This window comes from Pomacea canaliculata, linkage group LG6 (assembly GCF_003073045.1).
Source record: "Pomacea canaliculata isolate SZHN2017 linkage group LG6, ASM307304v1, whole genome shotgun sequence".
NCBI classification, from domain to species: Eukaryota; Metazoa; Mollusca; class Gastropoda; order Architaenioglossa; family Ampullariidae; genus Pomacea; species Pomacea canaliculata.
Genome location: NC_037595.1, coordinates 11720105 through 11745287, shown reverse-complemented (window position 1 = coordinate 11745287; position 25183 = coordinate 11720105). Strand labels below are relative to the sequence as shown.

At 37.2% G+C, this 25183-nt stretch overlaps 4 protein-coding genes across 6 annotated transcripts; 2 read left to right on the top strand and 2 right to left on the bottom strand.

Moving 5' to 3' along the window:
• The first annotated feature begins 593 nt into the window (after positions 1 to 593).
• Positions 594 to 11165, top strand: LOC112565990 (baculoviral IAP repeat-containing protein 7-like). 2 transcript variants are annotated; one of them, XM_025241903.1, is made up of 6 exons: positions 594 to 764; positions 1806 to 2272; positions 3088 to 3574; positions 5672 to 5938; positions 6627 to 6728; positions 7123 to 11160. In XM_025241903.1, the coding sequence occupies exons 2-6, from the start codon at positions 1901 to 1903 to the stop codon at positions 7317 to 7319; spliced, it is 1425 nt and encodes a 474-aa protein (XP_025097688.1). In that variant the 5' UTR covers positions 594 to 764; positions 1806 to 1900; the 3' UTR covers positions 7320 to 11160. The 2 variants fall into 2 exon arrangements, with proteins under 2 accessions (XP_025097688.1, XP_025097689.1); XM_025241904.1 differs by having other exon boundaries at positions 606 to 687; positions 7123 to 11165.
• Positions 9988 to 16342, bottom strand: LOC112565992 (rab-like protein 3). Of its 2 annotated transcripts, none has more exons than XM_025241909.1 (8): positions 16245 to 16342; positions 15694 to 15785; positions 15361 to 15478; positions 14902 to 15004; positions 14290 to 14440; positions 13281 to 13352; positions 12193 to 12307; positions 9988 to 11947 (listed from the first exon to the last, which is right to left on the bottom strand). In XM_025241909.1, the coding sequence occupies exons 1-7, from the start codon at positions 16297 to 16299 to the stop codon at positions 12233 to 12235; spliced, it is 666 nt and encodes a 221-aa protein (XP_025097694.1). In that variant the 5' UTR covers positions 16300 to 16342; the 3' UTR covers positions 9988 to 11947; positions 12193 to 12232. The 2 variants fall into 2 exon arrangements, with proteins under 2 accessions (XP_025097694.1, XP_025097693.1); XM_025241908.1 differs by having other exon boundaries at positions 12278 to 12307.
• A 91-nt stretch (positions 16343 to 16433) lies between these two features.
• Positions 16434 to 22151, top strand: LOC112565995 (general transcription factor IIE subunit 1-like). Its single transcript, XM_025241911.1, is given in 8 exon segments — positions 16434 to 16634; positions 17618 to 17771; positions 18206 to 18456; positions 18996 to 19259; positions 19716 to 19804; positions 19807 to 19926; positions 20384 to 20542; positions 20952 to 22151. Coding segments are annotated over 7 exon segments (1191 nt in total). The 5' UTR covers positions 16434 to 16634; positions 17618 to 17642; the 3' UTR covers positions 21131 to 22151.
• A 78-nt stretch (positions 22152 to 22229) lies between these two features.
• On the bottom strand, positions 22230 to 23700 carry LOC112565993 (galactose-3-O-sulfotransferase 2-like). Its single transcript, XM_025241910.1, has one exon. The coding sequence runs from the start codon at positions 23487 to 23489 to the stop codon at positions 22929 to 22931; it is 561 nt and encodes a 186-aa protein (XP_025097695.1). The 5' UTR covers positions 23490 to 23700; the 3' UTR covers positions 22230 to 22928.
• Positions 23701 to 25183: the final 1483 nt, after the last annotated feature.

Here is a 25183-nt window from a genome sequence, read left to right as displayed (position 1 = left end):
GGCGTCAGTATAGTTTAGTGATATTAGGCCGAGCTTTGAAAGATCATTGAGTGAAAGGTTAGTTGTACGCTTGGTGTTGGTTCCGTGAATTGACAGATGCTCGACAACGGGCTGTACACGATGATTTGAGTGAAGCCTGCTCGTTCTCATCCCCCCCAAACCCTTTCTCTCTCTCAGTCGTCAAGAGGACTGTCTTTACATATTTTTTTCTGCCTAGTGCCTAGTAGAGTTACGTCGTATATTTTCTTCTATTATTTTAATTTACATTTTAGTGTCACTGCTTACTTAGAACAGGGGAAATAAACATCAAAATATATAGTCGTGAGCAGAGTATACACCAACCAGCCATAGCCCACGATAAAGAAACAATTTGCAGAGTATTAAAAATATATATTTGAAATGAGATTCGAACCCAAGACTTATAAGTAATAAATTAGTTGCTTTAACGGAAAACTCTCATCTGTCCCTTAGCCAAAATAGATGAATCGAATCTAGTCGCGTTTGACAATATTTCCGAAACTGAAAAAAAAGGGTGGCATGCAAACTTTATCAAGGAATTTCCGAGTGGTGAGGAGTGCTCTCGTGTGGAATGCTATTTATCTCCCTTTGGGGAAAACCCAAGGGGGATTCACCTGTCATTTTGCAAGTCTCTTAAAGTGTGGAACAAGAATTATTCTTCCATAAAGGGTTAGAAGATTTGTTGTATTAGATCCATCGATAATAGCCTGCCTTAACGTGGTCTTCGTCCACTGAACCTGTAGAAGGTACGTGGAAATAGTTCTAGTTTGTGATTGCTAAAATCAAAAATACTTGAGACCATCGTACGTCGATCCTTAAAATAGTACGGCCGTCTGAGTTAGTGGTCATAATAGATAAACAAATAGTGTGGTACGAGACTAATATTAACGAAACTTTTAATAATAAACGACAAGTTTACTTCATTTAATCATTGATCGATCACCGGTCGATTCGATTGTTTACTGGTTTGGCCACGACATCGATGAGTAGATTCGGCGACGGCCATTGTTAATTCGACCACAAGCCTCAGTCGAAGTTGCTATATCCATTGTAATGATACATTCGTCGCTTGTTGTTTATATGCGAAGGAAACGACATTTTTCTCTATAAAAAATTAGTCACGTGATATGCGGAAGTTGGCAATTGTTATCAAATGAAAAGTAGACGTTGTTAGATGTGGCGCATGGATACCTAGGTATGAGTAAAAAAAAAAAAAAAAACTTGCTTACTTTTATTTACGCAACAGCCGAGTAATCGGCTTGGCACAGCCGTACGGCTCATGGCCACACCTTAAAGCGTCATGCGTTAAGAAAGTGAAGATGTTAAAATATGAAGAAAACTTATTTATACAGACTTGGATCTTTTCCCTTATAGCTCTTTCACACACATAACACACAAACGAGATTTACGTTGATCAGCCAAAGATGAGAAAGGATATAACACAAGGTTCAATCATTTCGTTGCTGAATTATTACACAAATAATCATTTGGTCAAATCAACTTAGGGTTGTGGTCAGATTGACAAGATTATTAAGATGTAGCCTGTGGACATATTGTACAAGGTAAGCATAAAAGGTATTTACATTTTTAAGAACACTGAACATACAAAAATACATGTATGTGTTTATTACAGGTCTTAATTATTATTATAAGCAGGTATGAATGATCAGAAAAGGTTTTTAGCAGAAATATTTAGGTTAGAAGTGTCATCATGTACCTTTTGATGTACACTCTGTGTATCTCTTTTTACAAAATTTTGAACTTATTTTTTTTGCTTTCCTTTTCAGAATATCATTTTATGAAAACAGCTGCCCAGATCTGATACTTAAATTATCCTAACCTTCAGAGAAGCAGCTTGCAACTGACTGTCATATACAACATTATGTCATGGGAAGGCAATGACATTGGGCCAGATGAGGACAGACCTGGCCATGCCAGCACACCAGAAGAAACTGTGAACAGCACATTGGAATCACTTTCTTTGTCTAATTGTAATGATTTGGAAGAGGACTGTTTTCCTGCTACCATGATTAGTAATACTCCTGTTCTTGCTGAACCTCTTGACTTTTCTTCATATCCAACTCCAAGGGATTTGCTGCGTTTCGCTTCACAGCAAAGACGGCCACCTCCCAATTACTATTACCTCTCTGAGGCAAACAGGTTAGAATCATTCAGAGACTGGCCAGAGAGAGCACATGTTTGTAAAGACGACCTTGCTAGGAATGGATTCATCTTTACGGGTACCAGTGACAAGGTACATATGATTACCCTCATTGAAAGATTTGTAGATTCTGACCTGAGTTTATCTGACATGTCAAATGACCAATTTTTTTAACTCCAGTGGGAAATTATTACTTGGGAAGTGTGATCAGTTATAAAAATCAGGAAAAAAAAATAAGTGCTAGTTACACGACAAGGCATCATAGCAAAACACAGAAACAATCTGAAATCTTAAAACCATTAGTAAGGTAACATCATACCCCCATGCACACACATCAATAATTAGTCTGTGGTTGAGCAGCTGAACCACAGAGAGTACAAATGATTTCAAGCACACAACTGGGCAAATTGATCTTAGTTTCCATCAGCCTAAACTTTAAAGGTTTGAGTCATATGTGAAATTAAGCTTATTATTACTGGCACATCAGGAATTTACAGTGCTGTCAGGAATTTATCTAAAAAAAAGGTGATTATTTTTTTTTCAAGTGTAGGGGGAAGGGAAGTTGGGCAGGCAGAGACCTACATTCTAACTTCTGAAGTTCTTGAAGATGTAGTCAGTGTAAGAACAAGCCTTCTTTAATGATGTTGGAGAAAGTAAGGTTTTGAACTCTTTCCAAAAGAAAGGTGAGAACTGTGATATTTAAAGGTTTTATATCTTGACAATGGAACAGGACTATTTAGTCAGATTTGGGGAATCTTTTAGTGAACTAAACTCACTGACCTAATTTTTACTCGTTAGCCTTTAGCATAATATGGGGCTGTGTTCTACCAATAGTGTGTTTTTTTATAATGGTGTATTCTAAATGGCTTGCCCGTTAAAATTTTTTTCCTTTAATCCAACTTGTCAAGGTACGCTGCAGCTTCTGTAATGGCACCATGTTGCACTGGCAGCCAGGAGATATTGTTGAAGTGGAACACAGACAAGCCTTTCCTCGTTGCCCATTTGTGCTGGGAGAGGATGTAGGAAACATTCCCCTCGAACAGACAGCCAATGGACTTGAAGTACACACTGGGTATGGGGTAGTAAATAGGCATCTCCATGGCAATGATCATGGAAGAAGTGTGGTTCCAAGTGGAGTCCAGTGTGGGGAAGCAACGAATTTCCAGAGACAGCCAGCAGGCAATAGTGAGAAGCATCATTTCTCAGGGATTAGCAATGGCCCGTATCCTGTGAGGAATGGGCTACATAGCACGCATGAGAACAGAATGTACATGTCCAAGCCTTCTAGACCCCAGATGGCAGCTGAACCTGATCGTCTGGCAACTTTTGAAACTTGGCCTGCTCAGATGAGACAAAGGCCTGAGACACTGGCTGCTGCAGGGCTCTACTACTCAGGTAGGTTTACTTTTTTTTTTTCAGTTACATTGGAGCTGAGAGTTTAGTTATCTTCAGCAGTCATTTCTGAAAAAATTGTGACCCAGAACTATACCTAGAAAATTCAAATCACAGAATCACATATCAGAAATGGGTTTTAAAGAAAGCAAATGTGTGCGCAAGTTCAAATCAGGCAGCTGTATAGAGGACCACATTTCAACCAGTAAAAGAGCCACAACAGGACAACTAGTTGTTTGGGTATAATGGAGCTTGTTTGATCCCAACCTCGTTTGACGCTAGCTAAAGTTGGACAAAGAGACCCCCAAGCATTTCTGTAACCTATCATGCAGTCTTCAACAAATACATGAAAGTTCTTCGATCCATTGCACTGACTCTTACTGATCTTGATATGTGTGTACAATCTTTTAATTTCACCATAAGCATGGGTTCTGTTGTGGAGTGTGTGACTTACTTCAAGCCCATGGACTTTGATAGGGGAGGGGAGTGGTATTTTACGCCAAGCCAGCAACTAAGGCTATATCACAGCTAAGTATTAAATAGATGCAGAGAAAGAGCAGCGTGTCTGAGACAAGATCTGAACCCAGGACAGCCAATCAGTGCTGTATTGGTATTGGTAACATGCACTAACTGTTGCACGAGCGGAATGTCCCATTGACCTTGACTTCAGTCTTAAGAAAACAATCAGATTACACCTGGTGGCAAAGACATCATGACTTTCCTAATAAGACAGCATCTCAGTAATATATATTTTTATTTAGTTTTTATGAAAAACTTTCAGTGCTCATAACAGCAAAGGTAGCTAAGTGAAGCCAAAATTTGGCCAAGGTATGTCTTCACTACAAAGTTGCAGTTGCAGTAAATGAAAAAGTATATTCAGTTCTCATCTAGTTAATATTATCACATCAAACTTACAAGTTGTGACTGAAGATAGAGATATTTTCACTATGTAAGAGTGGGCAGTACAATTTTTTTTTCTTTGCTCCAACATATGCTTTTTGATTCTGATAGTGTACTCCACACAATGCCACATAGAAGGAAGGAGAAATTTCATGTTTTTGAAATATAATTTGCTAGGACTTGCACTTATATCTCGAGAGTTTTATCTCAGAAATCATGCCTTCTAGTAAGAAATTGAAACTGCACATGATGATTCTTCTTTTTTCTTCTTGTTCCTATTTGCCCCCCAGCGGAGTATAGGGTTGCAACCACACCCCGCCATCGGACTCGGTTCTGGGTGTCCCTTTCCAATTGGGACCATGTCATGCCAGCTGTCTCTGCCTCTCTCTGGAACGATCTCCTCCACGTCTGTCTGGGTCTCCCAACCTGGCACCTCCCCTGTGGGTTCCATCCCAGAGCTTGTCTTGTTAAATTGTCGGCTGGCTTTCGTAAGGTGTGACCAATCCAGTCCCACTTCCGCTTCTTGATGTCTTGGCTGGCAGGTTTTTGGTTGGTTCTCTCCTACAGGTATGTATTGGAGATCTTCTGGGGCCATCTGACATTGAGAATGCAGCGCAGACATCTGTTGATGAATGTCTGTACCGTGTTGGTGATGGCATTTGTTACACGCCATGTCTCAGATCTATACAGAAGGACTGACTTTACATTTGTAGTAAAGATGCAGATCTTAGTGTGTAAAGACAAAGCCTTGGAGTTCCAGATAGGTTGTAGGGTGTGGAATGCAAGCCTGGCTTTGTTTATTCGGCTTCTTACATCTTCATCTGTACCTCCATCTTCGTTGACTATGCTACCAAGGTAGGTGAAACAGTCAGACTGTAATACATTCTCCATGTAGTTGGAGTGGGGCTTCTTGCTTGTTGTTGACCTGCATTACCTCCGTCTTCTTGATGTTGCCAGTAATTACTGCTTCTTCTGCAAGCCGAGTAAGCTTTGTCTGTGGCACATGATGATGACCATGTTTTTTTCTTTACTTTATTCTCTCCACTCTTTCCCAGTCATGATAAACTCTTTTTTCATCCACTAACCTAGTTATTTTTCTCTAGTTTAAAATGTTTGTTTTGGTATTCCAATATTTGATGCAGTAATAAACTAATCCTTGCATATTTGTTTATATAAATACACACTGTGCATCTTTACCAGGTGATGGGGACAAAGTGAGGTGTTTCTACTGTGATGGTCTCCTGTACAACTGGGAGCCAGAGGATGATCCCTGGACAGAACATGCAAAGTGGTTTCCCTCATGCCAGTATGTGAGGCTTGTGAAGGGGGACAGTTTTGTAGAGGCTGCTCAGAACAGAAGTGATAGTCAAGATCTGATGCAGACTCCTTCCGTATTGGCTGTGCTTAGTGAAGGTTTTACACCGGAGATAGTCAGGAGAGCCATTGATGTTCTTAAGAACAATGAAGGTGAGATTTCTTAAAAACTTTATATTCATATACATGTAAAATGAATTAAGTTAGAAAGAGTTCTTGAAAGGTATAAAGCATAAAATGTTTTTATCTTCTCCTTGTAGTAGGGAGTAAAGCTAACGTGAACAGATCAGTGAACATGTAGAAAATATATATATAAAAAGGGTCAAAAGGTGACAGTTTTAACAAAGAATCAAATACCATGGATTATGATGCATTAAATTTAAACGGTATTTATGTGAGTGTTGTTTATTGCAAAACTTCTCAGTAAAATCAGTAATTGGCAGAGAACTATGATGCACTGGCACAACTGGAAGGTTGTACTTTGCATTGTAAATCTAAAAACAAACTTTTACAAGGCTTTATAAGGTTAAGGGAGAGAGTCCATTAGAAAATTCATCCTGGATTTTTTTTTTAATACCAATTTGATTTCCATTAACATCTCCATCAACTCTGAGAAGAGTGACTTCTTTTGCTCCTCTTTTATGACATTCTCAAAGATGGTAGTTGCTAGTTGCTAACCATTTGCTTTGGAGGGGAGCAGTTTTTCAAGGCTTTATTTCTTTGCATTTCATAGGTTTTACTATTCATCAGTTTCTTAATGCCATTTCAGCAAACACAATTTACAATCAGGTTGTTTTTTTTTTAAGTGAATGCTGACTTTTCTATGCCTTTATCCATACAGGAGCCAATGCTGTGGTGACAGGTGAAAAATTGCTTCGTCAAGTCATGGAGCTGGAAAGTGAAAACAAAGTTCATATGAAAGTGAATGGCCATGTTTCTGCAGGTTAGCTACCCTTAATTTTTTTTTTCTTTATTAACCTTTTATATTTGTGATCAAATAATAGAGGGAGCAAGAGAGTCTAATGGTTCAATAGATTCCTTCAATGTGAAGAGGTTTTATTTCAACAACGCATGTATATATTTTGTATCTATGTATCTTTGTTTTCAAAATGATTTAGACAGATTTATGTTTTAAGCAGAATTGTTTAAACGCAGTCATACATCCATGATTTTGTATCTGTCATTTTAAATGGTTTTGTGCATCAGTCATATTGTTGATTTTAGGCTTTGTTGTTTAGCAATTAAAATCATTAAATTTACTCTCCAAATCTTCTCATAAACCCACTTCAGACATAATTCACACCACAAAATGTTGAAGGCGCTGAACTCTCTTTCAGATGTGCAACAACTCATGGAAGAAAATGAAAGCTTGAAAGACAAGCAGCTGTGCAAAATCTGTATGGAGAGAGATGTAGAAGTGATTTTCTACCCATGCAGGCATCTTGTGTGCTGTGCAACCTGCGGGGCAGCCGTTACTACATGCCCAGTGTGCCGACACCAAATTGAAAGTGTTGACAAAGTGTTCCTGGCATAGAAGAGGATTCATTTAAAGAAAGGAGAGAAGGAATACCCGGTTACAGCACACATTCAGCCAAATCCTTGCTGTGTGGACAGAGATCCAGCTCCAAGAGGAGTCATCAGGTGGAGTGATAGTGCTAGGTGTTAAGACACTTACCTGCACAGCTTTGAATCAGGCTGCCTGTCATGACTGATTTTCAGCATCATTTTAATCTTACTCACCAGAACATTTGAGCTGTTTGCTTGAGCAGTGTGTGCTTGCTATAACTTGCAGTTACATTAGAATCTCAGATTCTGAATAAGGGCACATTATTATTTCTTGGAGTGTTATTTGAAGTCAGTGTGCAACCCTTGATGTGCTAATGTAACTCATTGCAGGCAAACACACAATGAGAGTGTGACAACAGTGATCAAATTTTATATTGATTTATCACAAGTAGCTTAAATTGCTCCTTTGAGATAACCAACATTTTTGTTTGTGGATTCGGGAGAAAATGTGAGGAGTGAGTATGTGGGAATGCAGTAGAAGATCTGCCTAAAATTCATCAGATTCTGCAGTTGAATGTTTAATTAAAAGAGGTATTTATAGATCAAACTTATGTTTGACATATCAGCCATTGACATAAATATGCATGCAAAATCATGAAAATTTTTATTGAGTTGTGATGCAATCATTTTGTAGAATCCTACAAATATCATATCAATGATCACACATGGCTGCTAAGAAAGTTAAAAATAATAGATGTTTACCTTGATGTAGAAATAGCTGCTGGTCTGGCATGAAACAATTCCCCACCACCCTCCTCATTCCCAACACACACCTACTTTCTTTCATCTGGTTCTGTGTCCATTTTCCAGTCCTAATAAAGGACACTATACACTTGTATATATATGTGTGTGTATATATAAACACACAGAAATATGCCTCTGGACAGTTATTATGTTTTAAGTTTTACTTTTGCATATGGGCATATACTGTGATGATGATAAATCAATAAATTCTGATTCTTCTTCTCTTGGGGTTGTTGATGGTGCAATGGCTAAAGCGCCTGTCACTACGACAGTTATAACTGGGTGTTGTGGGTTTGTATCTTGGCTCTGACATACCTCTTTCTTGATGTGACATTTGTTTACAGGGCTGATTGTCAATGGATCTGAGTACTTAGGTTTCCTCCATCCACTGCATGAAAATGTTTTGTGTTTTTATGGCTTATTACAAACAAGATGTTGATGAGAACATGTGCCACTTTCTGTTCAAAAGAGCAAATTTTCAACAGTTAAAAAAAAGATGTTAACATTGATATAGAGATTTTAGAACTTTTGTGCTTTTTTTAAAATCCTAAAATCACTGTTGTATAATCCCAGTCCAGTGAAACCTTGGTTATCTTGGATTTTGGTTTTCATCAATTTTTTTCTGTGAAAAATTGTCTTAGTTTTTGTTGGTTGCCTCAGATTTCATTGGCATCCCCACATGACCTCACTGCAAATTTTTGCAAAAACAAAGGATGACCCATATGTTCTCTTGCTCAGTGTGAGGGAGAGGACTGGCGTGTCGCACATCTTCTAACAGAGACCATGATGGATCTGCATTGAACTACAATGGTTATAATAAAAACCAGAGATGATTGTGGTCTTGTTAACAAGGAGTCTTCAGGGATTACAAGGGATGCTAAAAGGGTGGACAGATTCGTCAGGTACTGTTATCGCATATGGTCGCACACCTAGTTGTGCCTGAAAGGTCTTATGCATTCTCTCAAACACAAAACAGACTCCACGTGGCAATGGCAATAAGTCTAGCCTAGGACTTTAGAGGAGGTGGGGGGGAATTGGTGTTTTACGCCGTGCCAGCAACTGAGGCTATATTACAGCAAGGCAGCCAGCCCTGTAAACAGATGCCACGTGCAGAGAAAGAACAGCGTGCCTGAGACGAGAAATGAACTGGGGGCAGCCAACCTTCACTGTATTGGTGACAGGCGCTAACCGTTGTGCCACCGGACCGCTAGGACTTTAGGGGGTGAGGGGTCACTGTAGAGGGTGGGAAAGGGGGAGATGGTTTCTAGAATGTTTGGCAGGGTCAGATAGTGTGGGTTTGGAGTTTAATATTGATTCATATGGAAATAATCACCAGTTTCGGATTTTTCTGATTGTTTTCAGACGGATTATCATTTATTATTAAAGTGGTAATGATGCGTTCTTTCTCAATCTGTGATATAAGCATGATGTATAATGACATTTATGTTAGATTTACTTGATGTGTGTTGTATGCTTTTCAAATATGAAGTATATAAAAAGTAACTCCTTAGGCAGAGACATGTAAATGTCTTTGATTAAGTTTTCTGTACTGCAAAGTTTTTAATGTGGAATCATAATACACCATCTTGCAATGTGAAAATAAGACTTTGAGGGAAAAGGAGCCAGTGGAAATCTCCTCATGAAAAAAGAGGGCAGTCTGGTGGTACAACAGTTAGTGCCCATCACCAACCAGTGAGGGTTGGCTGTCCTGGCTTTAGTTCTCATCTCGGGCACGCTGTTCTCTGTATGTGGCATCTGTTTACAGGGCTTACTGCCTTGCTGTGAAATAGCCCTCTTTGTTGGCTCTGCGTAAAAAACCGATTCTACCCCTTCCCCAACCATGAAAGAGAAAGGAAGAGACACATGTAAAATGTTACCTTGATATGTTTTTATTTTTTTTTATAACATTAATAATAACTTTGACCTCCGCTGTTTCTGGCATTGGTCTCTGGTATCTCCAAGCTCCCTCCCATCCATACGCCTGCACGACTTCTTAGCTCATTTTCAGACACCAAGCTTCTGAGAGTTCCACTTGCTAAGATAAAGACATATGGACGGAGGTCTTTCTCCTATCTAGCGCCAGGAACAGGTTACCCGTTGGCCTTTTTTCACTCTGATAATTTTACCACCTTTGAGTCTAAATTTAAGACATCTTTTTAGAGTGGTTACTTCAATGTGACCCAGTCCTAACCATGAGTGTGCATAACCTGTCTGTATTTTACTTTGTATGAGCAGGTGTCTGTTGTAAAAGTGAGCGTCTGTTACATGCAAATGTGGGTGCGTGTTTGTTGTGATTGTATATTATGTAAAGCACTCTGGAATATAATTGGAAAAGTGCTATACAAATTCTCGTTACTATTTTTATGTGTGTAAAAGATCTTTTGCACATGTATGCATCTATGTGGATGTGCATGTATAGGGGAGAATTTTCTATTGACAACATGAAGATGGCTGTGGTGAAGTTTTTTGCATTTCAAGGCAGTTGACTTCATGAGCCTTTTTGTACATCTGTAGTCTTTTTTGTCTTATTTAATTATAAAGCATAAAAAACGTGTAACATTTGCCTGTATGGTAACTTGTCTGTCCCAACTGATCTGTCTCTGGATACTACTTTATGTACTATTTTATGCTATAGTAAAATATATTTCCACCTCTGGATGGAAGAATCATATAATCTGTAGTATATAACCTTGGTTATTATGAATATGTGTAGGGACTTGTACATCTGTTTAATTGTGAGCAATGTGACATAGGGAAAGGAAAATAATTTTCTATTGACAGCCAGAAAGCGTATATGGTGAAGTCTTGCATTTCAAGGCAGTTGACTTCATGTGCCTTTTTTTTCTATATCTATAGCTTTTTTTAGAATCTTCTTTTTAAGTATATGAAAATTTATTTTAACATTTGCTAGTATAGGCACGTCCTTATTGCTGGAGTCTTAGAATGAAAATTTGTCTGTTTTGTTGTTAGGTTTCACATTATGTAAAACAAACAGAAAGAAAAAGAGAGACGATGTTATATGTTTTATACAATTTATCAGAGCAAAATAAATTTCCACCTCTGAATGGAAGTATTATATTATTGGTGGTATATAACCTTCATTATCCTCATGATACTCTCAGTTCTTGCTATTTGGTTCCTCTTTGCATTTTCTGTACCTGTTTTTATTCATCTATTGTTTATTCTTTCGTAGTTCATATATTATTCGTTTGTTTTCCTGTCTCTTGTAAGCTATCCATGACTCATTCTTGTTCTTAGGTGCTAAGAGCATGCTCCTTAGGAGTGGGGGTATGCACTTTACAAATTTTACATTATGTGCCGGAGTTATTTGAGTAATCACTTTAACTCTAACTGTAAATTAATTTCTACAATGCTAAAACTGTTTTTTGTTTCATAACAATTACAGTCTCAACTTGTTATCACCAACCCTGCCTCTCACATCACTTTGGAATGTATTTTCCCCGAAAGTTATCCTGATCCCCTTTACATTGCCGCTCTGACTATTGCCCATCATTTCGCGGTGATGGTGGTGAGATAATAAGTTGAGACCATACATTTACTTTATTTTTCCATACATACAGATTATCACCAAACATATGTACAAAAGATCAACTAAGACTTTAAATAAGATGACCCACATTAAAATGTCAAAGAAACAAATTTATGTTTTCCCCATCACACACCACAATTTTGTCATGCACTTTACACCTTATCATCCAAGTCAATGTGTTTTTCAAATGAAGCAGTTCTGTGCAAGTGCACTATCTGCTAAAAGTCTGTTACATTTCTGCATTTTCAGTCCATGTGAGAGCTCTTCCATACTCGCTTGGTCTGGAGTGGACTTATGTGGCCCTAGAAAAGGAGACAGCAAGTGAGCATTTCTTATGAATGGTAAAAGTCATGTTGCATACAGAATCCATAAAAAATATAATGCCAAACAAGTTATGCTATTTTGCATTTGTGCCATGGAAAACAACAAAAGAAAAACCCCAAATGCACCCAACAATATCAAAACTAATCAGCTGAATAAATTTTTTAAAAGCAGGCTAAGCCCCACCACCAGCAGGGAGGAAAATTGAAAAAGTGTTGGTACTCGCATGAGCTGAGCTGGAAGTGTAAGCACTTTTCAGATCTTTCCTAATCTCCAAAGTAATTGTGAAACATTTTGCTTCCAAAACTAACCTGATTGCCAGAGTATCTTCGCTCAATCACCTGTAGATGAAAATTTGAAGAAACAATTTAGACCTAAAATACCAATAGGTATCATAGCAAACATACAATCTTATCTTTATGCTGTCTTAGACCTCCAATTTCTATAATCAGTGAGACATAAATATTATTCTAACTAATGATACTTGCAGTTTTAAAGAAAAAAAAGAAAATTGATTAAAATGGTCAAATATCTAGTTTGACAAATTCTATATTATTGTGTTTCATGTTCTTTCTGATGATTCCCATTTATGCATTATATATCCTTTTACTCATAATTTGTACAACAGGCACATATTTTCAAATATCTATAAGAATGTATTAATGTGTTACTCCATTTGGATGTAAATGTCTAAATGCTTTTACCAACTGTTCCAAGCTTATTCAAATCTTCACAAGGAACTTACTTTGAAGGCTATAATAAGAAGTTTCTGCAAGATCTTTGCAAATGTTAAACTTGCTAAATACTTTGGATATTTAAGAATAGTCTTAAAGGCCAAACTTATGCTGTCTGGCAGAAAAGAATGGATTCGATCTGGCAGAAGGAAGTGAGGGTGCTTGTTGGGCTAGATGAAAGAATGATCACTATAGTCACGAGTACTATGTATATTCTTTACCTCCCTCCTTGGGGTTGAACCATTCCTTTCCACCATATGCTAAAAGTTTAGCCTTTAAGGAATGCTCTATAGTAAATGACAGTTTGGTTTTTTTATAACCATGAACCCCTTCCTTCCCACTAAAATATAACCATATGCAAAGTTCACATAAACAATATTCGTATAATTTCACAATAGGTGATATTAGTAATGAAATGACAGCAAACAATTCATTTATATCAAGGCTTGATTATTCTTAACATTACTATTGCTTATAATTTAAAATGATTATAGAATATTAAAAATCAAATCCATGGAACAACTGGGATCCGCGAAAGTAAACAATCAAAATAATTGACAAGTAACTGTTGAAAACTTACTTTGTCAAAAAATTTGGTCAATTTAACAGCATTAGTCGACCCAGGTGCCAAGTATTTAGTATTCATGCTATCCTGTCACAAAAAAACCTGCATAAACATTTTTGCATCATATTTTGTGTTACAAAACTGGCTCATTAAAAGTATCAATTTGTTATCACTAAAATTTATTGTAGAAACCCATCTAAACTTTCTTAAAGTAAGACCACCCTCTCCCTCTAACTGCCAAAATAAAATTTTTCTCCCTCACTTAAAATTCTTCTTAATTCTACAAGACCTCTATGTAACAGTAAACCATCATAAAAATGTGGAAAGATGAATGATGTTTTGCCCCCTCACTTTAACCATTTAACTTTATCCTGACTTTCTGAAATGCCAGTTTCAGCGAAGTATTTGCTGCTGACCAAAATCTGCATGCAAGTTATTTTAACACTTTTCAGCTTAAGAGTTACTACCTATTCTTGAGAAGGCATTATCGCTCCCCAAAACAAAACAAATTCTCTACAGCTATATACCTTGAAATCTAAGTGTTCTAACATGATGTCAAGTTAATCTAGGGGTAGCCAACAAGGTGTCCATGGGCATGTGGTTGCCCGCATGGACCATGTGTGTCGCCCGCGGGGAATGTTATAAAAATAGTACTAAGAAATAAATAATGTTGCATTTAAAATATTTTTTTACATTTGTCATTAATATTTATTGTAAGGAATGCATTACCAGACAATCTCTTCAGATATGTTTTCATTATCAATATTGTCATCATTAAAGGTAAACTGTACAACTTTGTTTCTCAGTAAGCTCTTAGTGTCAAAAAGGTTAGCGATCCCTGAGTTAAACAATTCATGGCTCAAACAGCAATATTCGCTTTTTTACTGTTGTATGGAGTAAAATACCTGTCAGCATATAAACTGAAAATGTCAAGCTGAAAAATCTTTGCTATTGTTAAATGAGGTTGTCTGCCAGTGATAGTAAGAACATGAGTCTTAAGTTATCATTGTTTCAAAAATCATACCAAATGCAGTTCATCTGCACCACATTCTTCTGCAATAGATGATGTTCTAGATATCTTTGTCTCTCTCAGGCTGGCAGCCGAGTCTGCTTTGGTACCAATGACAAGAATGGGGATCTGGTTTCCCGCAAAAGTTTCTGGATCAAACTCATTCCTGACAATGGATTACTGACATATACCATGAGCACAGACTAATGTAGGTTACAAATCTTTTGCAAATCCACTTAATTATACATCAAATTTCCTAATTTTTATCTCATTATCTGATAAATCTCATTTCCCTCAGTATCTTGATAAAATGTTAATATAAAGCTAAAATGCAAATAGTGCATAAAATAATGTGTAAGCCTGGCTGAAAACTTAAAAATAGATACATTTAAAAATAAATTAATCCAAAGAAACTTGCAAATAACTGGAAATGATTTACAATCGTCTTTGTTATAAAACTTTGTTGTGACACTTTAAAAAAACTTGTCAAATGGACAAATGCTATAGATTTTTGATTGTTTTTTGCACAGGCTTTAAGCTTTACAAATAAAACTAAAAAAAGTGGTTAAAAATAAAACTAACAGCAGAATAACTGTACTTGGAAATCCTAAACAATATTTTACTCACCCATTGTTTGTGGTATCTGTGTCCTTATTAAGAACCTCTGCTAGCCATTTATGAAGGTTTTGATGAGATTTTCGATTAGTCAAATCATGCACAAGAATTATACCTGTAAGAAATTACAGAATGTGATCTGTAGTGCATATATCATAACAAACATTATAACTATGTGAGTTCAACTACACATTTATGTGGTATTCCACTAACGTGAAAAAGAAATTTAGAGAAGTCACCTCTCAGTATTTTGACTGACTGCACTTTGACCTCTTATGGAAGTGTTGTGTTGGTGCTTTAGACCAAAGAAAAGAACTTTATAGCATTATATAACCTTCAGAAATATATTGGAAACAAAATGTGCAGGCACTACTTCCTTTACCCCCAAACACAAAATTTCTATAATTCAAAATGCATTAAGATTTATAACCATCAACAGTAGATTTGTTGTTTTACAAAAACAAAACATACCATGGACCTGATGATAGAAGATGGAACGGCTGTTGCGATGACTTGAAGACCCCCCAATGTCCCATAATTCCAGAAAATAATCTCGTTCAGCAGGTGTCCCAGCTCTAAATTCATGGAGCTCCAAAAGAAAGCATAAAACCACCTCATTTCTAGCTCTTTATGGTATAAACCATAATGTTCATTCACAAAAGTGACACATCAATATAAAACTTTAGCTTGAAGTATTACTTGGAAAGACACACTTAATTCTGTAAACTTTAAATGATCTTTGGATTAATTTTAAAACATAAAAAATACAGTTTAAAAGGTGGAACAAACGGTCTTTAATCATACTTTAACTTCCACAGAACATCCAATGGTTGCTGAAGGATTGTGACATGGTTCATTGTGACAGATCAGGTGAACTACAGATGTTTTACCAACTCCTGAAATTATGACATGTTTCACAAAAATGTATGAAGATTTTATAGGTTATGTTATAAAAAAAAACAATTGGTCAATCTACAACACTGAAAGATAATATTTTAAAAATGCAAAGACGATCAAAATAAATCTCACGAACAGTTAGATACGGTGCGTGGTTTGACAAATATGCAAGTTTAATCATATCTTTAAAAAAATTAGTACAAAATTACATTAAAACAAAAAAGCATAAGAAGTAAGTTAAAATGCACAATTTAAAATATTTGACAAAGGTAGGCTAGTCCTTAACCTCTAATCAAAGCTTTACAACACTTTTAATGCTCCTTACGACGTAGTCGTCTGCCATACCACCCTCTCTCTCTCCCTCAAAATAAAACAGTAGTTTTAAAAAAAATCGGATACGAAAGCAACATTGAAGCTACATCTCAAACAATAAAATATGTCAAGACGTGTAACACTACCTGAATCCCCAACAACAAGTACTTTTGCTTTTTCGATTGCTCCTATTGCTGCCATGTTTACTAAGGGAAGCTACTCCAATTACATGGACCATAGCTATATAACGTTAGTAACACATTATCGAGGGAAACAAATCTTCATCAGTAAAAATATTTTAAAAATTTAAGAATTAACCTACTTTTATCTTCAAAATTTGCATGCTATGCGAAAATAAAATTGCAAGATCTGCATAGGAAGGGACACTACTCGGAACCCAAGTTGTAAATAACGGAGACCTAGCGTCTCGTCAGGAGACTGACTTCACAAAGAAACATTCGTTTTACATTGTTTTTGTTGTTAAAACATACTTCTGTAAGGAAAATATTTGTTGAAAGGCTTACTTATATTTAAAGGTAAGAAAACCTAAGGTTTAGTTTTAAACATACATTTTACAAAGACATGAACAATTTACCCTGTGTACGTATTATTTTAGCAGTCTTGGTACTATAACAAAGTAGATAGAGCAACGTGAAAAAACAAGCTGAATGCATTTACATTGTCTGGCAAATAATGTTAAAATACTCCTCATTGACATAGTGAGATATACAAATTAGGAAGCATAATGTAGTTTGATTACACAATACCTGTTACTTACATGTCAATAATCTGGTGTTGGAGTCAGATGATTTTTCATAAAATAGACATAGGAAGCCATTACATTTAACAAATCACACAAAGCACACAAAACACAAAAAATAGCATTTACAAGTATTACTTTTTTCTTTTTAGTTCTTATTTATGCTGAATAAATTTATTAAGCATAATAATATTTAGAAGATGAACTGTGAAAGCTTAGGAAAATCTGTGAAATGTATCTCAATGTATGCTTAATATAAAAGCCTCATACAATGACCGGCACATTGTTCATATACATGAATTCTACTGGGTTTGTTCAAAAAGAGTAACTATTGCTGTAAAAAAGTGACTTTAAATTAACTGCATGACTCAAATGCAATAGCATACATACCAGAAAGGGTGGTACAGTGGTGCAACGGTTAGCGCCTATTACCAATACGGTGAGGGTTGGTGTCAATGGTTCAGCTCTTGCCTTGGGCACGCTGTTCTTTCTCTACATGTGGCATTTGTTTACAGGGCTATCTGCCAAGCTGTGATATAGTCTTAGTTGCTGGCTCGGCATAAAATACCAATCCTCCCTCCCCTTACATACCAGAAATTGTTCTGTCAATTTCCATTAAAATGTTTATCAATCACCTTGTGTTGGCGAAATCTCTTTTTGTCTTTTTTTGTGAATCTGTTTTTGTTAACTTATATAGGTGTACTTACATGTTATAACTTCTTCTGAATGAGACCTCATATTAAATGTGATTTTAAACAGCATTGCAGAAATTAAAAACCCAGTGATGGATACAGAAGTCCTAACCGAAGTGCCTGTGGTCTTAAAAAAGTTGGTGCGGATGATAGCTAGAGGATTTTACACTATGGAGCATGCCATAGTTGTTGACTTGCTTGTGAAGCATCCATGTATCAAGGTAATTATAGAATGAGCTACATACAAGGCCCAACTTACTACTACTACTACCACTTTATGCCGACCAAACTTTAGGGCCACATCTTTGAATTTGTTAACCTCAAGTGGTTAATGCTGCGTCTTGAGTAAATCAGTGTTACTTGAATAATTCTTGGGATTAGCTGTTTTTTGGATGCAATTTGAAGTCTGAGTAATACTCAGTATTCACACAAAGGAGATTAATAGATAAATTTTGTACAGCATTGTACTAGCATGTATTTGGATACATATGTTTTTGCATTATTCTACTGTTGTTTTCTTTAGAAATCATATTCTGGTATTCTCATTAGAATTAGAATATGGATTATCGTGCAACATGTAGAAAAAAATTGTCATAAGGCAATTTTAGAAAGATATGCATGCAGGCTAAAAGAACATTTTTTATTGTGTGACCAGGAGGATGATTTGGCTGACCTGCTCAAATATGAGAAAAAACATCTACGTTCTTTACTAAACACATTGAAAAATGAAAAATTTCTTAAGAGTCGGATGCGAGTGGAAACAGATGAAGAAGGTCGAACAACACGACATAGCTATTATTTCATTAGTTACAATGTTTTTGTCAATGTAGTAAAGTACAAGCTTGACCACATACGCAAAAAAATTGAACTGGAGGAGCGCACCACCAGCAGTAGAGCAAATTTCAAGTGAGTTACCCTTAAGGTGGCGCTACTTCCTTTGCTTATCTTTTATTATGACTGCCTTCATATTTTGACAGGATTGTGATAGTTGTATCATCACTGCCTGTTTTCTTTTACATTAATTTAGACTATTCCCCTTAATTGATGTTAAGTTTTATAGTATTGAAAATACATCCATCTTAATGTTTTTAAAACTTTTCAATGGCTGGCTGTCATTAGTTTTTTTTTTTAAATTTACATTCTTATACCTTACTTTTTAGTATTCTTGACAAGTGGGGAGTACTAGGCTCTGCCATACTGTTGTTTTTTTCAAAACAAAACCCCCAAAATAATTATAGCTGAGACAGCAATGATTTGTACAAATTTTGAGAGCAGTTTATAAAAATGTAACAATTCAGTGAAAATCACATCTTTTACTATACTTTTTTGTGAATGTAAGAAAATAAACTGTGAAATAAAAATGTACAATTTGAATATACCTACTTGGATGTTTTTGAGGAAAAAAACGTGACAGCTATAGCTGCTTATGCTGTGATTTCTGGCAGATGTCAAGCATGTGGAAAAACCTTTACAGACTTTGAAATAGGGCAGCTCCTTGACTACACGACAAAGCAACTTGTATGTACATTTTGTGAAGAGGAAGTATTGGAGGATGAAAGTTCTCTCCCAAGAGCGGACGCACGCACTTCTCTGGCTCGATTCAACAGTCAAGTCAAACCCATCTTTGATTTGCTGCAAGAATGTGAAGAAATCAGACTTGCTCCAGATTTGTTGGAGCCTGAGCCAACAGATTTTAAGAAAATGCAAAAGTATGAATAGGGTTCAGGTTTTTAAGTAAAACTTAGTGTTTCTCATATGGTTGAAAAGGAGAAATGAGTCTAGGTTAATAAGGTTTACACTGCTTAGAGTTAGCATAAAAAAAAATTCTGGATGTTTACGTCTTGTGGATAACTTTTTGTATTTTTTTCCTCATTATCTGGGTTCTGTCTTGCTTCAGTAATGGACGTTCATTCTTCAACCATGAATAGGCCATACATGCAGGCACTGCTTTCTCTAATTTGATGAACAGCTTACACTTATTAAAAGATTACATTACTATTTTATTTAAACGTGAAATAAGTCATTGCTCTTGTTTGATATAGACAAGATAAAGAAGTGTACAATTTGCCAAATGTCAAAAATTGTTTTTGATTTAGGATAAAAATATAAGTTGTCATGCATTTTTTAAAAGTTTTTAAATTGTACTTTTTCTTACAAACTTACAGAAATCCAACTGGACCACAACAAAGAACAAAAGGTGAAAATGGCATATGGAGTGGAGATGCATCGCGGAATATTGAATTTGGTTATAGTGACACCAGTTTACTATCACAGTAGATGATGACGTAGATAAAATGGCAGTAGAAAAGAAGGAAGTTCCAATCTGGATGCAAAAGAGTACTGTAGATGGTGTCCCAATGCTGGATGGGCTTGACAGTTTGGTAAGTTGGTAAATCTTTTGGTTTACTTTTTTCTCTGGGTACTCAGGTTTCTTCCTATATGTTTTTGGTCTTTATTTAGGTGGTGATGTATTTCTAACCAGAAATGTATTGTGGGTACTCATTTTTATATGTACATCAATTGGTCTAATGTAAAATTGGTTGTTATATATATGTATTGCTTTAAAGTTGCAGTTTCCAAGAATTTATTAGCGATGTAAAACTTCTGTGAATTTCTCCAACTACCATTACCCCTATTATTCCACAATCAGAATGCATTCAAAATTTTTCTGGAAACCCAGATCTCAGAAAGTTTGTTCATCATAGAAGAATGGGTTTTATTTGCAAAAAGCACTTGATTTGTTAAATGTCTTTCATGATGGCCTTGTATAATTTTCAGTTCACTAACTTTTGTGCACAATAATGTCTACAGCCTATAGGTGGAAAGGATGGAGGCCCTAGTCGTTTGATTTCAAGCACGATGGTGCCTAGTGAGGACATCATGCAGACATTGCTAGTGCACGAGCCCAAAGCAGGGTCATCGCGATTGCCTGATAATGAGTCCAGTGATGAATCAGAGAGAGATGGATTTGGTGCAGGGACTGCTCCAGCAGGTGGGAAGGAGCAGGACAATGGTTCTGTCTCATTTAGTCAGCTATTTGTATTCTTGTTGTTTAAAGCCTTCCTAAAGAATGAATTGTCAAATACTTCATTACTTCTGTGGCAGATTTTTATAAGCTAGTTGCATAAAAAATTGTCTACTTAAAATGTGTGGTGCAGATATGTCATACATCAAACTACTTTATGTGCCAGTATAAGTGCATGTGATGGTGACAGCTAACAAAGAGTAAGAAGAAATAACTTATGTGATTGTCATTCTGGTTTCTTTATACTTGTCTCGTGTCAATATCTGGCTAGAAAGATACTCAAACCAACTAGAAATATTTAAGGAAGTAATATCATGATCACTTCCATGGGTGTCTTCTGCTTCATTTAAAGTTGACATCCATTTTGTTTTTTCAGGTGATGATGAAGAAATGGAGAGCAATGAGGAAGATGAGGCTGTTCCCATAGTTACCATTGGTGACAAGCGAGTACCATACCATGATGTCACAGAAGATATGGTGGCTCTTATGACTCCACTAGAAAAAGAGGAGTACATCAGAATAGGACAAGAAATCTATGAGAACATGTATGAGTGAAATTTGTTCAAATACAGTTTAAATGCAGCTGCAAACGAGAAACGAGTACATTTAACTGGGCACATTATGATTTCCTTATGTGCTTAGTGTGAAAACATTTTTCTCGCTAGGAACAGTGGATTGTGCATGCATATGTCGTGACATGCAGGTGGTTGTGTTCTAGATGTGCACAAGTTTTACACATTTACAAATCAAGGTGCCGTGAATTTTCGTTGGTACCTGCTAGTCATTTGTTGCTCCATCCCAAGGCCTACTCTACAACGCTTCCAGAATTCAAATATAAAGTTGAGCTCTTAAGCTGCTGGTAGGTCACCAGAGCATTAGGGCACTCTCATTAGTTTACCACAGAAATGTGTTGTAATTGTTTAAAAGTTTGATTTGGGAGGTTAATGTCCTAAGAAACTAGTTCTTGACCTTTGTTGCAAACAAGAATTTTGATCAAAGGCTTGAACAGCTATTGGAAAAATATTTTGCACACAGAGTACCCTTTAAACCACATATGAGTACATTCAGTAGGAACAGTATGCTCCGCACTAAATGTGGGCATTGTATATGTCATGAAAGAGCTAGTTCAGCTCCGCTTGCATCTTAATCATTTGATAGCAAGTTCACAAGTTTAGTGATAGTTGGCATCAAAGAAGACAATACTCAGCCTTGAGGTAGAAACATATGCAGGGACATTTCAAATTCCTTTTTCTTTAGTTTCACAGATAGAATCATTACTTGTGCATTAAGCTGAAGTTTAACTCATTCAAATCCATCGTATCGACGCAAGTAAGGCGTAACTATAAAAACATTTGCATCTGCGTAGCGAACAGTATAGAATTAATACCACATGTATACCAACTGGATTTTGATGAACAACTGCCATGAGAAATGAATTTGCTTTACAGACAGGGTGGTGCATGTGTTTGTGGATGTGCAAACATACATGCATAAGCAAGAGGGAAGATATTGAGATCTGTACAAAAATTTTTAACTGTGAATCTGATGGGATGAAATAAATAATATTTATATTTTCTGTTTTGATTTTCTCTTGATGGTGTAAATTGCATGGTTCTAAAGATCTTAGCTTCTGGTCACAGGTTACTGTCTTCTAAAGGGATGGTTACATGGAAAAGATTTACTCTTCACAAATAAATATAAGACATGAGGCTAGGGTGGTGTCTCTGTAATTCCAAGCTTTAAATGACATGAAATGAGGCAAATAACATAAAAGAGAAAATCCTTTGGAATCCAGAAGGGGCAGTTTTTTTTTGTAGGTGTCTTAATAAGCCAAAACCAAAATGGGATGAGGTGGGAGCGAGTGGCTGATCTACAGCAATGAATCTATCACGGACATTTGCAATGCACCTGATTGTACTTGACGAATTTTCAATATCTCATTGTACAGTATTTATTAGAAGTGACTTTGTTGTCCTTTCCGATGCACAAAAACGTACATTTTGAAGGAGAAAACAAGTTTAAAAGTTATTCAGTAAAACATCTGTTGCGGATTTTCTCCAACTTTTGCAAGAAAAGTCACAATAGTGTCATTACATTTAATACTTATAGTTAACCATTAGTTCTTGAAAAATTCCATGCTCTTAGACCCTCTGAAATTTTTCACCTCATCCTACTGATCTTGAAATTTTAGGCAACATTTAGGATATTGGATACATTTTCTTAAAATCACAAAAATGTTGTTTGATGATTTTGACATGTACTTTTCCAGTAAGTGATCGTCATAAACTTGAAAGTGGTCCTCGAATTTAAAGTAAAGAAAATGCTTCGGCATTTAAAGCTTTAAGACTCTCACTTAAACATTTAGGTTTGGTATGTGCTGCTTCATTCGTAGGTTCTGTTCGTTTCTAACAATCTCCACCAGTCCGGTCTCCGACATAGACATCGTTTTGCACTCTTGACGCTCAACCTCGAAGCCGTCGTTCCAGTCCGTGGCGTTGACGTACAAGACTCCGGCTGTTCCTTCCGCACAGAATGTGGCCACCTGGGCCAGGATCCTCCGATATTCTTCAACTTCCTCTGCCAGGCCCTGTCCCAGTTCCTCTTGCACGTGCTCTTCGAATCTCTTCGCAAACCGTTCGTACAGCACGTAGTCGGCGACGTTGAAGTGGCGGTGGGCCAGCTTCTCCTGTTCCGTGAACACGTGCGACTTTTCAGGTCCTATATAGGTGTTGACATTCCGGTAGATCATGTCATTCAAGGACCAGCCCAGGCGACGCCGCATCAAAATCATAGACTCGTCGAAACGTTCACTAACCAGGACTAGATGAAAGACAGACTGCAGGTAGTCCACATACTTCTCCACGGCCGCTGGGTTCTTCATGTCGGAAAGCTCCATTCCGAAGTCGAAGCTCATGCGGTTTCTTGTCAAGGACACGTAGTCTCCAGTATTTTCCCAGAGGGCTGGATTTTGTAGGTAGGTAGCGATGGGATCCTTTCCTGGGATGGACACCAATACGGAACCCTGTACCTGCTTTTGTAGTAGCTGAAGGCGGAGACAAATCGGTCTAGGGGGTGTCGAACGACACCAATATAGACGGTATCTAGATGTAATCGCCTGCGAATGATGTCTTCATTGAAAACCAGGTGGCTGCATAACATGTCGAAGCGAGCAGCCTCTGACGGAAGATGGATAGCCTTTGGACTCCCAGTTTTTGGTAGCCTGGGACAGAATGTGTCCTTCCTTGGGCACCATCACCAGCAGATGATGTGAGAGGGCAAAGCGAAACATAATGTTCTGAACCGTGGAGCTCGCGGCTTTGTGGACTTTCAAGAAGAAAACATGGTGGACATCGGTTTTGTTCCTAGTAGCCACTCTTCTGCCGTGTTCTTGACTTCCAGAATCTTTCAAGCTTTCTTCAGACTTCGAGAACAGTCCCAGACTTCCACCCATTTTCAGAGGGATTTCTTCAGACGTGGAGTTCAGGACATTTTCTGCAACAGTTACCGTTCCAGAGAAATTAAAATTAGTGTTAATAAGCCATGACCCCGCATTTTTAAGGTTAGAAATAAGTTCAGAATAATTCCTCGATTTATGTGATTTAATAAAATCAGGTAGGTGGGCATCATTGTATCCATCCTCTATGCCTGGTTGGTTTCTTTGCGCGCCGCTTATATTTCTTAATTCATTTATTCTTCGTTCACGTCCACCAAGATTTTGCCAGTGTTTCCGTTGGACAGAGAACAGGTTCTGGTGGGAGGCAGGTCCACTGACAACAGAAATGAGAGACATATTAGGTAGCTTGTCAACCTGTTTGGTGGCGTTTGCACCATTCAGGTAATATCTCGAGTAACCTTGTCTTTCCTCCTCTTCCACAGAAAGTGTGTCGTCAGGGCATCGTCTGGTTAAGAATGTTCCGCATGATCTCTCCTTGCTGAAGCACCACCACAACGACGACTGCCAAGGTGAAGGCAAGACATAGGGCTAGGCGCCTCCTGCAATCAAAGGAAGACTGACGTGTTTGTGGCTGATGAATTTGTTTTAAACCAAACCTTAGCAAAGGCGAGATATTACTCATTGTGACATTGAAACAATTTCACGGTTTAATTAACTGATGGTAGTAATTGGATAAGTATACACTTGTCCCTCTCCTCCACAGCATCAGTAAAACTCTGTCACAAACGTAAACCAGGAAGACAATCTGGACCCAGATGCACACCAAAGACACTAGGCGCCAAAGAAAGCTTTAAATTGTTTTTTACGAGCTACTGAATTGTATTGCATGAACCGCCTTTATATGGACACGTCAAATTTTGAGACTTTTTGGGCCAGTTGACTACAATGGGATAGTTATGTCAATATTTTCTACACGTGGTAACATATTCAGTGTGTGGCTGGTTATGAAGGTCCTTTAGCCATTCAACCCGCGCACAATCGTGCTGGGCCCTGATTACTGCAAGAAATGCTACATTGCTTTTAGGCACGATGCCAGGACAACAGGTTGTCCATTAGCACTGCGCTTCTTTGACTAACGGCACGTGCGAGCTACATAGAAACAACAGTGCGCACATCTAAACTACACACATTTTAAGTTACAAATGTAATGGCCC